Below are 15,606 nucleotides of genomic sequence, written 5' to 3'. Positions count from 1 at the left end.
CCATCTCTAGAAAGGCGTGTCTCAAACTTGACTGCTTGAAGAAAGGGGGGGACTTCAACTCCCAGAATTCCCGGGTTAAAACCCACCCTTCTTCCAGGGGCCGTGGTTGAGATATACCCTGGTTTAAGGGGTTGGGGAGCTTCAGAAAATCTCTTCATTCAAGAGCTTGGGGGGGGGGGGGAAACGTGTCAGGTTTTTATCTTCTTCTATAACCTGCGATCACCTTGTGGTCTCCCATCCGGACACAACACTGCTTATCCTTTCAAGGCCGGCAGAAGAGCGCTGGGAGCTAACCCCCAGCTTAGTGTTTCTCTACCTTGTCCCCTTGGAGGGGTGGACTTCCAACTCCCACAATTCCCCAGCTAGCCATGCCTGGGGTGTGTGTTTTTCCCCCCCCACCTCTTAAGAGGGGAGAGACTGCAGAGGAAGGGATGGCAAGAGAGTAAGCAAGCCACCATGGGAATACACCTCAAAAGGGATGAATTAGTGCCAGGGAATTCTGGGCGTTGAAGTCCACGCATGCTGGCTGGAGGATTCCGGGGGTGTTGAAGTCCACGTCTCATGCTGGGGGAATTCTGGGCGTTGAAGTCCACGCATGCTGGCTGGAGGATTCCGGGGGTGTTGAAGTCCACGTCTCATGCTGGGGGATTCTGGGCGTTGAAGTCCACGCATGCTGGCTGGAGGATTCCAGGGGTGTTGAAGTCCACGTCTCATGCTGGGGGGATTCTGGGCGTTGAAGTCCACGCATGCTGGCTGGAGGATTCCGGGGGGTGTTGAAGTCCACGTCTCATGCTGGGGGGATTCTGGGCGTTGAAGTCCACGCATGCTGGCTGGAGGATTCCGGGGGGTGTTGAAGTCCACGTCTCATGCTGGGGGGATTCTGGGAGTTGAAGTCCACGCATGCTAGCTGGGGGATTAGGGGAGTTGAAGCTGCTCTTCAAGCTGCCAAGATCTGTGCTACACTGCTCCAAAACTGGGGTTGTGTTTTTTTCCCCCCACAACCCATTACAAACTCCTCCTTTTTGCAAGTCAACCCTCCCCCCCTCCCGCTCCGCACATCCGCTTCTCCGAAGACTCCAACCAGGAAGGGGGACTATTTTGCAAGCCAGCATCTTTTGGCTTGGCGGAATCCCCGTTTCCGAACCTTCCTCGTCTAAGCCACAACAACCCCGATTGTGCACACACGAAGAAGGTGCCGGGAAACAGAAGACGCCCTCCTCTGCCCTCCAAACCCACCCCAAGGGCTCGAACAGCCTCCCCCAAATTGGGAATCCTGGAAAACGGGAGACCACAAAAAAATCTCGGTGGGGCATCCAACGGGGAGAAAACCCAGGTTGTGTTGGAGCGAGAGAGTGTGCGATTGTTTTGTGGCATGCAAATCCTCGCTGCCTTTTCCCAGAAGGAAAACCTCGGTGTCACCCGGAAGGGAAGTCCCCACCTCGCCTTGCTACTTAGAGGCGTCCCTCGAACTCAGCACAATTATTATCAGGGGTGGGTAATTTTTGCACGCACGCACACACACCCATACAGATGTAAAAAAAAAAAAATGGTTTTGCCTGCACTCGTCATATCCATTTCCGTTGCGTCTTCAAATCCTGGCAGGCCCCCGATGGATTTGGCGAGGCCAGTCCTTGACTTATTATAACCATTTAGCTTAGCGACCGTTGGAAGTTACAGCGGCACTGAGAAAAAGCGACTGAGGGCCATTTTCACACTTACGACCATTGCAACAAGTCACCCCGTCGGCTTTCACGCCTAAGGCGGAACTGTAACTCCCCGTCTCCTGGTGATTGGCCCAAAGTCACCCAGCTGTCTTTCATGCCTAAGGCGGGACTAGAACTCACCATCTCCTGGTGATTGGCCCAAAGTCACCCAATTGGCTTTCCTGCCTAAGGCGGGACTAGAACTCCCTGTCTCCTGGTGATTTGCCCAAAGCACCCAATTGGCTTTCCTGCCTAAGGCGGGACTATAACTCCCGTCTCCTGGTGATTGGCCCAAAGTCACCCAGCTGGCTTTCCTGCCTAAGGCGGGACTAGAGCTCACTGTCTCCTGGTGATTGGCCCAAAGTCACCAAATTGGCTTTCCTGCCTAAGGCGGGACTAGAACTCACCTTCTCCTGGTGATTGGCCCAAAGTCACCCAGCTGGCTTTCCTGCCTAAGGCGGGACTAGAGCTCACTGTCTCCTGGTGATTGGCCCAAAGTCACCCAGCTGGCTTTCCTGCCTAAGGCGGGACTAGAACTCACCTTCTCCTGGTGATTGGCCCAAAGTCACCCAATTGGCTTTCCTGCCTAAGGCGGGACTAGAACTCCCCGTCTCCTGGTGATTGGCCCAAAGTCACCCAATTGGCTTTCATGCCTAAGGCAGGACTAGAACTCTCCGTCTCCTGGTGATTGGCCCAAAGTCACCCAATTGGCTTTCTGCCTAAGGTGGAGCTAGAACTCCCCGTCTCCTGATGATTGGCCCACCCAGCCAGCTTTCATGCCCAAAGCGGGACTAGAACTCACCATCTCCTGGTGATTGGCCCAAAGTCACCCAATTGGCTTTCATGCCTAAGGCAGGACTAGAACTCCCGTCTCCTGATGATTGGCCCAAAGTCACCCAATTGGCTTTCTGCCTAAGGTGGAGCTAGAACTCCCCGTCTCCTGATGATTGGCCCCAAGTCACCCAATTGGCTTTCATGCTTAAGGTGGAACTATAACTCCCCGTCTCCTGGTGATTGGCCCAGTCACCCAGCCGGCTTTCCTGCCTAAGGCGGGACTAGAACTCCCCGTCTCCTGGTGATTGGCCCAAAGTCACCCAGCCAGCTTTCATGCCTAAGGTGGGACTAGAACTCCCTGTCTCCTGTTGAGTGACTGAAACTTACCCAACCAGCTTTTACGCCTAAGGCAGGACTAGAACTCCCCGTCTCCTGGTGATTGGCCTAAAATCACCCAGCCGGCTTTCCTGCCTAAGGCGGGACTAGAACTCCCCGTCTCCTGGTGATTGGCCCAAAGTCACCCAGCTGGCTTTCATGCCTAAGGCGGGACTAGAACTCCCCGTCTCCTGGTGATTGGCCCAAAGTCACCCAGCCAGCTTTCATGCCTAAGGCGGGACTAGAACTCCCCGTCTCCCACTTTCAAAGTCAATGCCTTAACCACTAGACCAAACTGCCCAACGGGCACCCTTCCTGCGCCGGATCATGCAGGGCTGAGCAAACCTCAACCCAACAGCCTCCAACGCTGGGAATGGAAGGGCTGTCAGAGCAACCAAAGCGCAGCCTGGCGTTTTGGCACGCTGCTGGTGGTGGTGGTGGTGGTTGTTGTTGTTATTGTTGTTGTCGCAACAACCCTTTGCTCCCCTTCCAACCCCAGGGGGGCCAAAGCACCCAAAAAACGCTCCTGGCGCTGAGATGGAAATCCTTTTTAATTAAATGTTCACGCTGCGCTTTGAAGGCACCACGGAGCTGCCTCTTCCCAGCCAGGGAACACGTGTGTGTTGTGGGTTGTGTCCTCGCAGCCTTCCAGGTGCCAGAAAGAGGGGAGGGGAGGGCGAGGGGAGGGGATGGGGATGAACCCGGGAACCAATTCAGGTTGCAAAATCCCGGGACTGAAAAACAGCAGCTTTCCGTGGGAAACACCTGCCTCTCCTGCTGCCCCGAGATTTTTCACACACACACATATATATATACGTGTGTGTGTGTATACACATACACACACACACACACTCATTGAGGCTGGAAGGGACCTTGATAGATCCTCTAGTCCAGCCCCCTGCCCATCATAGAATTGTAGGGTTTGGAAGGGATCTTAGAGGTCTTCTAGTCCAACCCCCATCCAAGATCATCAAATTAGAAGGGAACCCTGGAGGTCTTCCAGTCCAACTCTCTCTGGTCCAACTCACAGAATCCTATGGCTGAAAGGGACCTCAGAGGCCTTCTAGTCCAGCCCCCTGCCCAAGATTATAGAATCCTAGGGCTAAAAGGGACCTCAAAGGTCCTCTAGACCAACCTCCTGCCCAGGCAGGAGACCCTATCCCATCTGGGAATAACAGCTGTCCAATCTTTTCTCGGAAACCTCCCGTGTTGGAGCACCCTCAAATCTCCCACTGATTAATCATTCCCCACCCCTTTTATCAATGGTTATGAGAATTAAAAAAAGGGAATTTGGAAACGAGGAAGAATAAAAGAGAATACAAAATAAAGTAAGACAAGAGATACAAATAAGATGGTGTCAATAGAAATATGATGAGAACAATGAGATGTAATGCTAATCAGGTATTACCACCAGAAGAGCTGTATAATGTTTAGGTGTTTTATGTCAACTCTTTAAGCTTAGAGAAATCATATTAAATGGGAACGGCATTACCAATGGTGAAGGATGTGGGACTGCTTGAGAAAAAAAATGAAATGTTTGTACTGCTGAGATGTTGAGACTCTGGAAAAAGTGCAGAGAAGAGCAACCAGGAGGATGAGGTGACTGGAGGCTGAAACATATGAAGAACGGTTGCAGGAACTGGGCTTGGCTAGTCTAGGGAAGAGAAGGACCAGGGGAGACAGGATAGAGGTCTTCCAATAGTTGAGGGGCTGCCCCAGAGAGGAGGATGAAGGGGGTCAGGCTATTCTCCAAGGCATCTTTGAAGGCCAGACAAGGAACAATGGATGGAAGCTGAACAAGGAGAGATTCAACCTGGAAATAAGGAGGAATTTTCTGACAGTGGGGGTTGGACTAGATGACCTACAAGGTCCCTCTTCCAACTCTGTTCTGTTCTGTTCATATGGTGAATGATTGCAGGAACTGGGCCTGGCTAGTCTAGGGAGGAGAAGGACCGGGGAGACAGGAGAGCATCCTTCCAGTATTTGAGGGGCTGCCCCAGAGAGGAGGAAGGGGTCAAGCTATTTTCCAAAGCATCTTTGAAGGCCAGACCAGGAATAATGGATGGAAACTGAACAAGGAGAGATTCAACCTGGAAATAAGGAGAAACTTTCTGACAGTGAGAACAATCAACCGACGGAACAGAAGTTGCCCTCAGAAGTTGTGGGAGCTTCAGCCCTGGAGGCTTTCAAGAACAGATTAGAATGTCAGAAATGGTGTAGGGTCTCCTGCTTGGGCAGGGGGTGGATTACATGACCTCCAAGGTCCCTAGTACCAATTCTTGTTATTCTATATTCAATGGAACAGAAGTTGCCTTCGGAAGTTGTGGGAGCTTCATCCCTGGAGGCTTTCAAGAAGAGACTGGACTGCCCTTGGTCACTAATGGTGTAGGGTCTCCTGCTTGGGCGGGGTGGGGGGCTGGACTAGATGCCTTACAAGGTCCCTTCCAACGCTGATTATCTGTTATCTGAATGGCGTTATCAATGGTGAAGGATGTGGCACAGAGGTGTTGGTGCCCGGATGACCCACTGCTTGAGAGAGAAAAAAAAATGAAATGTTTGTACTTTTGAAACTGAAAGATAAAAAAAAAACTTTTTATTATATATATATAAAAAAAACTAGACAGCAATTACAAAATCAAGGGTGGAGGGCTTGTCTTGGTGGGCGCATCTGGATGCTCCATCCCTCCCAGGGGCAAGTGTGCCCCTCACCCTTCCTGTCTCCCCCTTGCCAAGCCTGGTGGCTTAAAAATAAAAGGGGAAGGAAAAAAAAAGAGAGATTGAGAGAGAGAGAGACATATTTGATCAAACCGGGAGTTGATTTAACAGTGGAGCTTATCCCCAAAAAGGCATTTAGTCAAACTGGTTGAACCGGGCTAGGACGCCTGGGGGTGGCAGGGAAGATGAGCGGGGAAGGGAGGGGGCAGGGAGGGGGCCAGACGCCCAGTCGACGGGGGGAGAGATACATTTCATACTTGGGCTGCTGCAAACTTTCCAAGGAGGGAAAAGCGAGACGCCATTGTCCGTCATCCTCGACATACAAAGTCACGCGGCATCCTGTTTAGTGACAGTTCAAAACTTGCAATGGAATGAATTGGGAGGAGGGAGGAAAGGGGGCATCAGGACCCATTTTTTCCACACTTAACGACCGTCGCAGCATCCCCTGGACCCAAAATTCAGATGCTTGGCGACCGACTCGTAATTTATGACGGCTGCGGTTTTCAGCAGATGCTCCTTTTTGGGCGAGTGAAGTCAAAACGAAAGCTGGGCTCGCTGAACGACGGTGGGATGCGCTTAACGCCCCCCGCTCAGCCACGATGGTGAGAAAGGTCGTAAGATGGGGCAAAGCTTGCTGAACGACGGTCCTGCTTAGCGGCAGAAGTGTTGGGCTCCGTTGTGAGTCAAGGATGGCCTGCAGTAGGCCGAGTTGCCTTTTTGAGTGGTTTGTTACAAGGATGGGAAGGTTTTGGGTGGGTGGTCTTTTTTGGGGATGGCGGTCTTCGAAGCGGTATTCTTTCGACCCGAGATCGCCTTGTGGTCCCCCGTCCTGATGCCACCCTGGTTAGCCTTTCAAGGCCAGCTAAGAAAAGCTGGGAAGTTTTTTTCAAGCTTCAAGAACTTTGAAGCATTTCTACTTTTAAGTCAATGGTTAACTTTTTTTAAAAAGAACTTTTAAGCTGGATGGACTTCAACTCCCAGAATTCCCCAGCCAGGCTTTGGGGAATTCTGGGAGTTGAAGTCCCAACTCTCTTTAAGCTCTCCAGGTGGAAAAACACTTCCCAAATTCGCAATCTAGGGGAGCGCGAAAGAGAATAAAAGAGGAAGCCGCAATTCCTCGGAGAATCAAAGCCAAACTTCACCGTCCACCATCCCCAAACGGCCTGGACTTCAAAATCCCAGAATCCCCCTTTCTGCAGAGAGCAGGGGACTCTGGGAATTGAAGTCCCCTGCCTTTGCAGGGCCCCAAGTTCGGAGAAAAAGCCCACCTCTTCTCCCTTTTGCCTTGGAAGACGACGCGGGTCTCCCAAATCCCCGTCTCCCTCATTTTTATTTTTTAATTCTAGCCTTGTTGCTTTTTAAGGTGGTGCGAGACGAGCGGCTGCCTCTCCGTTTAATAAATCAGCAGAAATATAGAAAACGATCAGATTAGAAAAGGCCACGTTGACTGTCCAGTGAATGCTCCAACACTGGAAGGTTTTTAAGATGTTGGATAACCATTTGTCTGAAATAGGATAGGATTTCCTGCCTAAGCAGGGGGTTGGACTAGAAGACCTCCAAGGTCCCTTCCAACTCTATTATTCTATTCGATTCTATTCTACTTTACTCTATATTCTATTCTATATTCTATTCCTATTCTATATTCTATTCTTTCTATTCCTATTCTATTCTATATTCTATTCTATTCCTATTCTATATTCTATTCTTATCTATTCTATTCCTATTCTATATTCTATTCCTATTCCTATTCTATATTCTATTCCTATTCTATATTCTATTCTTATCTATTCTATTCTATTCTATATTCTATATCCTATTCCTATTCTATATTCTATTCTTATCTATTCTATTCTATTCTATATTCTATATTCTATTCCTATTCTATATTCTATATTCTATTCCTATTCTATTCTATATTCTATTCTATATTCTATATTCTATTCCTATTCTATATTCTATATTCTATTCTATTCCTATTCTATATTCTATTCTTATCTATTCTATTCCTATTCTATATTCTATTCTTATCTACTCTATTCTATTCTATATTCTATATCCTATATTCTATTCTATTCTATATATTCTATTCTATATTCTATTCTATTCTCTATTCTATTCTCTATCCTATTCTATTCTATTCTATTCTATATTCTATATTCTATTCTATATATTCTATTCTATATTCTATTCTATTCTCTATTCTATTCTCTATTCTATTCTCTATTCTATTCTCTATCCTATTCTTCATTCCAATATCTATTCTATTCTCTATTATCTTCTCCTCTCTTCTCCTCTTTCACACGTGTAGGAAAACTCTAGGGAGGTGGGGGAAGGTTTGTGTGTGTCTGTCTTTAAATCCAAGCTGCACCCCCCAAACACAGGCCATTCCACAAAGGTCCCTTGCATGGAGACCCCAGACCCACCCCCAACAAAACCTCTCGGTCGTCGCCCCCACCCCACCCAGCCACACCACACCATTTCAAAAGCCTGAGATTTCAAACTGCCCGCTTGGGGGATGCCACTGACCCTTTTGCCCTCGTGGGGGGCGTGGGTGTGGGTGTGTGTGTGTCTCCAAGGCAGAACCGAGGTCCGGATCCCTCCGTCTTCCACAGAACCCCCTCCTTTTCTGGCGGGGGGGCAGAACAACCTCCTCTCCACCCCCCCACCTTCCCCCCACCCCCCAAAGCGTGGGTCACCCCCCCCCCCCCCACAAGGCAGGGCAGGATGGGAGGCAGGTGTTGGGCAGGCAGCCGTGCCCCGCGGCTATAGGCACAAGGAGGGGTGGAGGGGTGGGGGGGCCCTTGGGGGCGGTGGAGGAAGCTGACTGGCTTTGCGATTCAACAAACACACGCGCGCGCACACACACACACACACACACAAAACCCTTCCCCGAGGCTATGCGCAGCGCCACCCTCCCGCCACCCTCCCGCGCGCAACTCCCTGCTGAGGAAGAGCAAACACACAACTCCCTCCTGGGCACAAGGTAGGCTGGGCGGACACCTGTCGAGGGATATTTGACAACCCCCACACGCGCGCGCGCGCACACAGACGCACAAAGGCAGAAAAATAAACTTTCCCTTGTTTGCGCAAGATTTTTCAGCCCCCCCTCCTCCTTCCCCCCGTCCAAGGAACGGATTCCGCTCCCCCCCCCCCACTCCAGAGGTGCATGAATGAACGGAGGGGAGGGAGGGGGGGAACTTTGTCGGAGGAGGCGCAAGAGTTGTGTAAGAACACACACACACACACACACACACACACCTGGAGAGCGCTCTTGAGTCAACAGCAGATTAGAGCCACACGCCGCAGGGGCCACTGCACACGCCTCGGAGGAGCAGGGGAGGGGGGGGTTGGGGAGGGGTGTGTGCCAGGGAAGGCCAGGTCCCATGCTCCACTGACGGAAGACGCGCGCACACACACACACACTCTCATCTCCAAGCGGCTGAACAACCCCGTCCCACCAGCAGGAGAGGAAGGTTGCGGATAAAAAAAAACACTGGAAGTTTTTAAGAGGAGGTTGGAGAACTGTTTGTCTGAAAGGTTCCCTACCGAAGGAGGGGGTTGGACTAGAAGACCTCCAAGGTCCCTTCCAACTCTTCTCTTTTCTCTTCCCTTTTCTATTTATTGTTTCAATCTCTTTCCTTCATTCCAATGTCTATTCTATCCTATTCTATTCTCTCGTTCTATTCTATTCTATTCCTATATTCTATTCTATTCTATTCTTCATTCCAATATCTATTCTATTCTCTTTTCTATTCTATTCTCTTTTCTATTCTATACTATTCTATTCTCTCATTCTATTCTATTCTATTCTCTCGTTCTATTCTATTCTATTCCTATATTCTATTCTATTTCTATTCTATTCTATTCTATTCTCCATTCCAATATCTATTCTATTCTCTTTTCTATTCTATACTATTCTATTCTCTCATTCTATTCTATTCTATTCTCTCGTTCTATTCTATTCTATTCCTATATTCTATTCTATTCTATTCTATTTCTATTCTATTCTATTCTCCATTCCAATATCTATTCTATTCTCTTTTCTATTCTATACTATTCTATTCTCTCATTCTATACTCTCATTCTATTCTATTCTATTCTATTCTCTCGTTCTATTCTATTCTATTCTCTCGTTCTATTCTATTCTATTCTATTCTAATTCTAATTCTATTCTACTCTATTCCATTCCTATTTCTATTCTATTCTTATTCCACATTCTATTTTTATTCCATATTCTATTCTATTCCATTCTATTCTTATTCCATATGCTATTCTGTTCCATTCCATTCCTATTTCTATTCCTATTCTATTCTCTTTTCTATTCTACACCATTCTATTCACTCATTCTATTCTGTTCTGTTCTATTCCTATTCTATTCTCTATTCTATTCTCTTTTCTATTCTACACCATTCTATTATCTCATTCTATTCTGTTCTGTTCTGTTCCTATTCTATTCTCTATTCTATTCTACACCATTCTATTCTCTCATTCTATTCTATTCTGTTCTGTTCTGTTCCATTCCATTCCTCATTCCACTATCTATTCTATTCTCTTCCTGTATTTCTACTGTATTTTCTATTCTATTCTTCATTCCATTCCATTCTTTGGCTTACAACTGTTCATTTAGTGACAGGAGTTGCAACGGCAGTCGAAAAAGCGACACAGGTTTTTTGCCTTTACAATTGTCACAGCGTCCCCTGGGGGGATCATGGAATTGAGAAACTTGGAAGCTGACTCGTATTTATGACGGTTGCAATGGGATCCCGGAATCTATTCTGGCGACCTTCGGAAGCAAAGCCAAGGGGGAAGGCCAGATTCATTTAACAACCGTGTCAGTCTTTTAACAACTGCACTGATTCACTTAAGAAATAAGTTACTAACTGAACAACTGCAGTGATTCACTTAACAACGGCGGCATGAAAAGTCATAAAATGGGGCCAAACTCACTCGCACCAAACCCTCACTTAGCAGTGGGAATCTGGGGTTCGGTTGTGGCCGTTAAGCCGAGGACTGCCTGGCGCTTGCCGAGAGGCGCTGCCTTGACAAAAACACGACGCTCCCAAGAATCTTTAGAAAGGCTTGGGAGGTCATCCAAACGGTCCTTTTGTTGTGGTTGAAGAAGCCGATCTCAGCTGAACTTGGGCTAAATGGGTGAGTGAGTGATGTCTTGGGGGGTGGGGGGTCTGGTTAATCCCCCCCCCGGGGGGGAGGGGAAGGGTAAAAATTCTGATTCCCCGATTTGTTTCCAAGGGACAAGTAGTCCTTGAGTTACAGCCATTCATTTAACGACCGCCCGAACTCACAAGGGCCCCCTGGAAAAAAAGGGGCTTATGCCACAACTGGTCCTCATCTTTCTATACCCCCACCTTTCGAGCCCTGATGACGTTGCCTAGTTGGGTCGTGAAACATCTGCAAGGAAACCACCAGGCTCCGAGAGCCCCCCCATCCCCCGTTTAATCCTGAGCTACAAATATTATTTTCTATCAGGGCTTCTCCTGTTCTTCCTGCTTCTCCATTTCCTCCTCCTCTCCTTTCTTCTCTCCTTCCTCCTTCCTCCTCTCCTTCCTCTTTCCTCCTCTCTCCTCCTTCCTTTCCTTCTTTCTTCTCTCCTTCCTCCTCTCCTTCCAACTCTTCTTCCTCCTCTCCTTCCTCCTCCTCTCCCTCCTTTCTCCTCTCCTTCCTCCTTCCTCCTCTCCTTCCTCTTTCCTCCTCTCTCCTCCTTCCTTTCCTTCTTTCTTCTCTCCTTCCTCCTCTCCTTCCAACTCTTCTTCCTCCTCCTCCTCCTCCTCCTCCTCCTCTCCCTTTCTCCTCTCCTTCCTCTTCTCCTTCCTCCTTCCCTTCCTTTCTTCTCTCCTTCCTCCTTTCTCCTCTCCTTCCTCCTCCTTTCCTTCCAACTCTTCTTCCTCCTCCTCCTCCTCCTCTTCTCCCTCCTTTCTCCTCTCCTTCCTCTTCTCCTTCCTCCTTCCCTTCCTTTCTTCTCTCCTTCCTCCTCTCCTTCCTCCTCCTCTCCCTCCTTTCTCCTCTTCTCCTACCTCCTCCCCTTCCTTTCCTTCCTTTCTTCTCTCCTTCCTCCTCCTCTCCTCCCTCCTCCTCCCTCCTTCCTCCTCCTTGTAAACCCCACTCCCTTCTAGCCCTGGTGATGCCAGGAAGCAACCAAGTTCACAAAGCACCAGGAACTCACAATCCCACTACTCCAGCTTAATCCTCACAAACCCCACTCCCTCCTAGCCCGGATGATGTTCCCTAGCTGGGTCGTGAGACGCCTGCAAGGAAACCCACCCAGCTCAGAGGCCCCCCAAGGACCCCCACCACCACCAGCCCCACCCTGCTCTTCACAGAGATTCTCCTCTTATCGGTTCTCCATCCCTTGCTCTCCAGCCCCACAAAGGGGGGGGGAGGGAGAGAGGGGTGGGCCAGCAGTGTTCTCCCCCTCCCCTCCCGGCTCCTTCCACTCACCCACATGGGGTCTCCCAGCTCCGAGTCCTGCATGCGGATGCAATCCATGCTGATCTCAATCTTGTTGGTGGGGCCGTCCTGGGGGGCCCCCTCCAGGAAATTCAGGTCGATGGGCTGGATGGAGCACAAAGGCCTGGAAAAGAGAAAGGGGGGGGGGGGTTTTCCTCGACTTACGACCAGCCACTGAGCGAACTTACCAAGTTACGGTGGACCAGTTTCCAGCCGAAACAGTCTCATGGCTGCCCATGCATTCACTTAATGACCACTGTGTTAGGGATAACATTGTTTACCCTAACTGGTTTGGGTAAAAATAATAAATATGGTATCATGGTTTGTTAGTTAAAGTGTGTGTAACTTTAACTGCAAGAATGTAATTATGGGTGTGGTTGTAAAAGCACTATATAAGAAGCGAGGCAATTGCAGCTCGCTCTCTCTGGCTTGAAGATCCCTAATTACTGGATGGATTGATGACTGCGTTTTTGCTGAAACGGGGAGAGAAAAAGGAGTGTTGATATTTCTCAACGGAGAGAAGATAAAGATTGGACTGATTTATTGTAAGTGTACTGACGTTGGCTATTCAACACGGACTTTGCAAATAGAGTATCCCCGACAAGACTTGGCTGAAATTGATATATGACTAATGGACCGTTTATTTTGACTATGCTATAATTCTTAAATGGAATAAACTATATTTTTGATAGCACAAGCGTATCTGTATTTTTACTGCGTGTTAAATAGAAAACTTATCTCACACATTTACCTGTCTTCCTATCTGACTTCGCTGCACGTTCTGTTTAGTTTGTTTTCCTTAACACCCGTTGGGGAATCCAGGCTTAACACTCTGCACAAAAGGTGGGCCTAAACAAGCAATCAAGTTTGGAAGGGTGATCATGAAAAGGGAACTTTTTCCCATATGTGGTGGACCTGCCCTAAAGCTAAGCCATATTGGCTCAAAATGAAGAATTGGCTGGAAGAAATTACAAAACAGAAAACTGAATTGAAACCAGATATATATATATATATATTTAATTGGGTCGACTAAGAGATTAAAACTGGCAAAAAAATATTCGAATATATCATACTTTCACCTAATAACTGCGGCAAGAATTGCCTATGCTCAGAATTGGAAATGGGATACTATTCCTTCCGACACCATGATAATAAAAAAAAGGTTTTAGAATGCACGGAGATGGATCGGTTATCGATGGAATTGAAAGGGGCGTGCATAAGCGCACCAACGTGCCTACTGTCCCTGTCCTATTGTTTCTCTTATTCTTTTATTTTTCTTATATGTACCCATTTCATGTATCCACAACTATGTATACACTTATACTTACTATCTTGTAAACAATTGGCAAATCAAATAAATAAATAAAAATAAATAGAGAGAGGAAACAAGAGTACCATGAGATTTGCAACCTATGGTTATAACCGGGTTAGAACAGGTGTCCAAACTTGGCCACTTTAAGACTTGTGGACTTCAACTCCCAGAATTCCTGAGCCAGCAAAGCTTACTCTCTTGTGATCCCTTCCTCTGCAATCTCTCTCCACTTAATCTTTGCCCCGGGGAGAGATTTTTTGGGGGCCATCTCTGAGCAGGGGGCTGGACTAGAAGACCTCCAAGGTCCCTTCCAGCTCTATTCTGATTGCTTGATGGATGGATTGAGAAGCCTTCGATAAAAGGCCAGGTTCATTTTGCTAACCACTGTTCAAACCACCGTTATACGGTATGGGATTTATTCTATCAATGGTTAAATAATAAAAATGGAAGTTAGAAACAGGGAAATAAAATAAAGATATGCTAAAAGAGATACATAAACATGATGACTAGTATGTTGAATGTTATGTTAATATTGTATAATTAATTAGCATAATAGGCTGATATTACTATGTGAAATATGTAGAATATGTAATAAAGGATGTTATAATTTTGGTTATTCTATAACAAAGATGCTTGTACCCAGACAACAACACACTGTTCTACTCAAGGTGGAATGACTGTATAAAAATAATTAAAAAAAACTTATTATTTAAAAAAAAGTTACAACTTATTTATTTCACCCCTTTTTTCAGCAACCTCTCCATGGTCACGTGATCCAAATTCAGAGGCTTGGCAACTGGCATGGACTTATGACAGTTGCAGGAGTCACGGGATCCTGAGAAGCTGAGTCATTTAACGACCGGGGGTTACTGACCGAACAACGACAATGATTCACTTACAACAAATGCGGCAGGGAAAGTCGTAAAACGGGTGCAAAAAACTCACTGAACGCCTTTCTCACTTAGCAACATAAAATCCTGGGCTCAATGGCGGTTGTACATCGAGGAATAACTGCATTATGATTATCTCGCTGGACGAAACTATCCAGTTCTCTCCCATTGTGGTCATAAGTCGAGGACCACCTGTCCTGAAAAGGGAGTGGGGGGGGGATTTTTAACAGGTTGGTCCATGGTCCCACTTACTGCTCCAGGATGTCCCACAGCTGCTCAAAGACCTCGGGAGGAACATATTCCCTCGTCTGGGATCCCTGCGACATGCTGGAGCGATAAAAGCTCTCCGTCCACGAAAAACGGCCGGGAGGATCCACGAACCTGCAAGAGGCGTTCGACCAATTAAATCCCGTTTTTTTCCCTTTTTTTTCCCCCTGGGATCTGCAGATCTCCAGTTCCATGCCATTTCCTCAAAGCGGATGACAGGGAGAAGATGAAAGAAAGAAAAAAGAAATTAAAAGGCTCCCAAGGGTACAGATACAGATCATCAAGAGTCGGAAGGGACCTTGTGGGTCATCTAGTCCAACCCCCCACCCCACCCCCACCTAAGCAGGAGTTTTCAAAGGCACCCAGGAAACAAAACAGAACTATGGGGACCAACATTTGGGGTTTCTGCAAGCCACCGAGACCCGTTGCCTTTGCAAAGGCAGAACCTAGACTTTGAACTAACTAGGTTACGTGCTTCACACACCAGGTTATTGTCTAGTGCGGGCGAATTCAGAGGGAAAAGATAATTGGTAGGACTTTTGCAGGGATGCTCTGGTCCAGGGATCTCTCACTCTGTGTGTGTGTGTGTGTGTGTATGTGTGTGTGTTAGGGTTAGTGGGGAGATATTTCCACACATAAGAAGCTAAAACTGAGCTTTTAAAAACCTTTTGTTTGCAAAGGGCTGGATGTTATTCCACGATTGAATATTACATGAATGTTGTGTGTTTGACACTGATGCTAATTGCTTTTTTGATTGAATGCGACTTTACTCATTCCGGTTTCATAATTATTATCTGGGGCTTTATGGAAACACTGGACAGGAGAGGAAAGATGGGAATGAGAAGAAGGGGAGGAGGGGGAAGGAAGGGAGAGAGAGGAAGGAAGGAAGGAGAGAGAGAGAAAGGAAGGAAGGAAGGAAGGAAGGAAGGAAGGAAGGAAGGAAGGAAGGGGAAAGGGAAGGAGAGAGGAAAAGGGAGGGAGGAAAATGGAGAGGGGAGGGGAAGGAAGGAAATAGGTGGGCAGAAGGGAAGGAGGGAAAGAAAGAAAAAGGGAAGGAGGAAAAGAAAAGTGGAAGGAAAAAGGAGATGAGAAGGATGGACAGAGG

At 47.5% G+C, this 15,606-nt stretch overlaps 1 protein-coding gene across 3 annotated transcripts in view; it reads right to left on the bottom strand.

Moving 5' to 3' along the window:
* TP63 (tumor protein p63) overlaps positions 1-15,606 on the bottom strand; it is a 166,046-nt gene that overhangs the window by 133,295 nt on the left and 17,145 nt on the right. For all 3 annotated transcript variants that reach the window (XM_087965615.1, XM_087965613.1, XM_087965617.1), the window contains exons 2-3: positions 14,487-14,615; positions 12,024-12,156 (exon numbers count right to left, since the gene is read on the bottom strand). In XM_087965615.1, the coding sequence (XP_087821741.1) occupies positions 12,024-12,156; positions 14,487-14,615 (262 nt within the window). The remainder of the gene's footprint in view (positions 1-12,023; positions 12,157-14,486; positions 14,616-15,606) is intronic.

This window comes from Notechis scutatus, chromosome 4 (assembly GCF_049901735.1).
Source record: "Notechis scutatus isolate UNSWTSFEM ecotype Mainland chromosome 4, rNotScu1.2, whole genome shotgun sequence".
Lineage (NCBI taxonomy): Eukaryota > Metazoa > Chordata > Lepidosauria > Squamata > Elapidae > Notechis > Notechis scutatus.
This window is presented reverse-complemented; position numbering and strand designations above follow the sequence as displayed.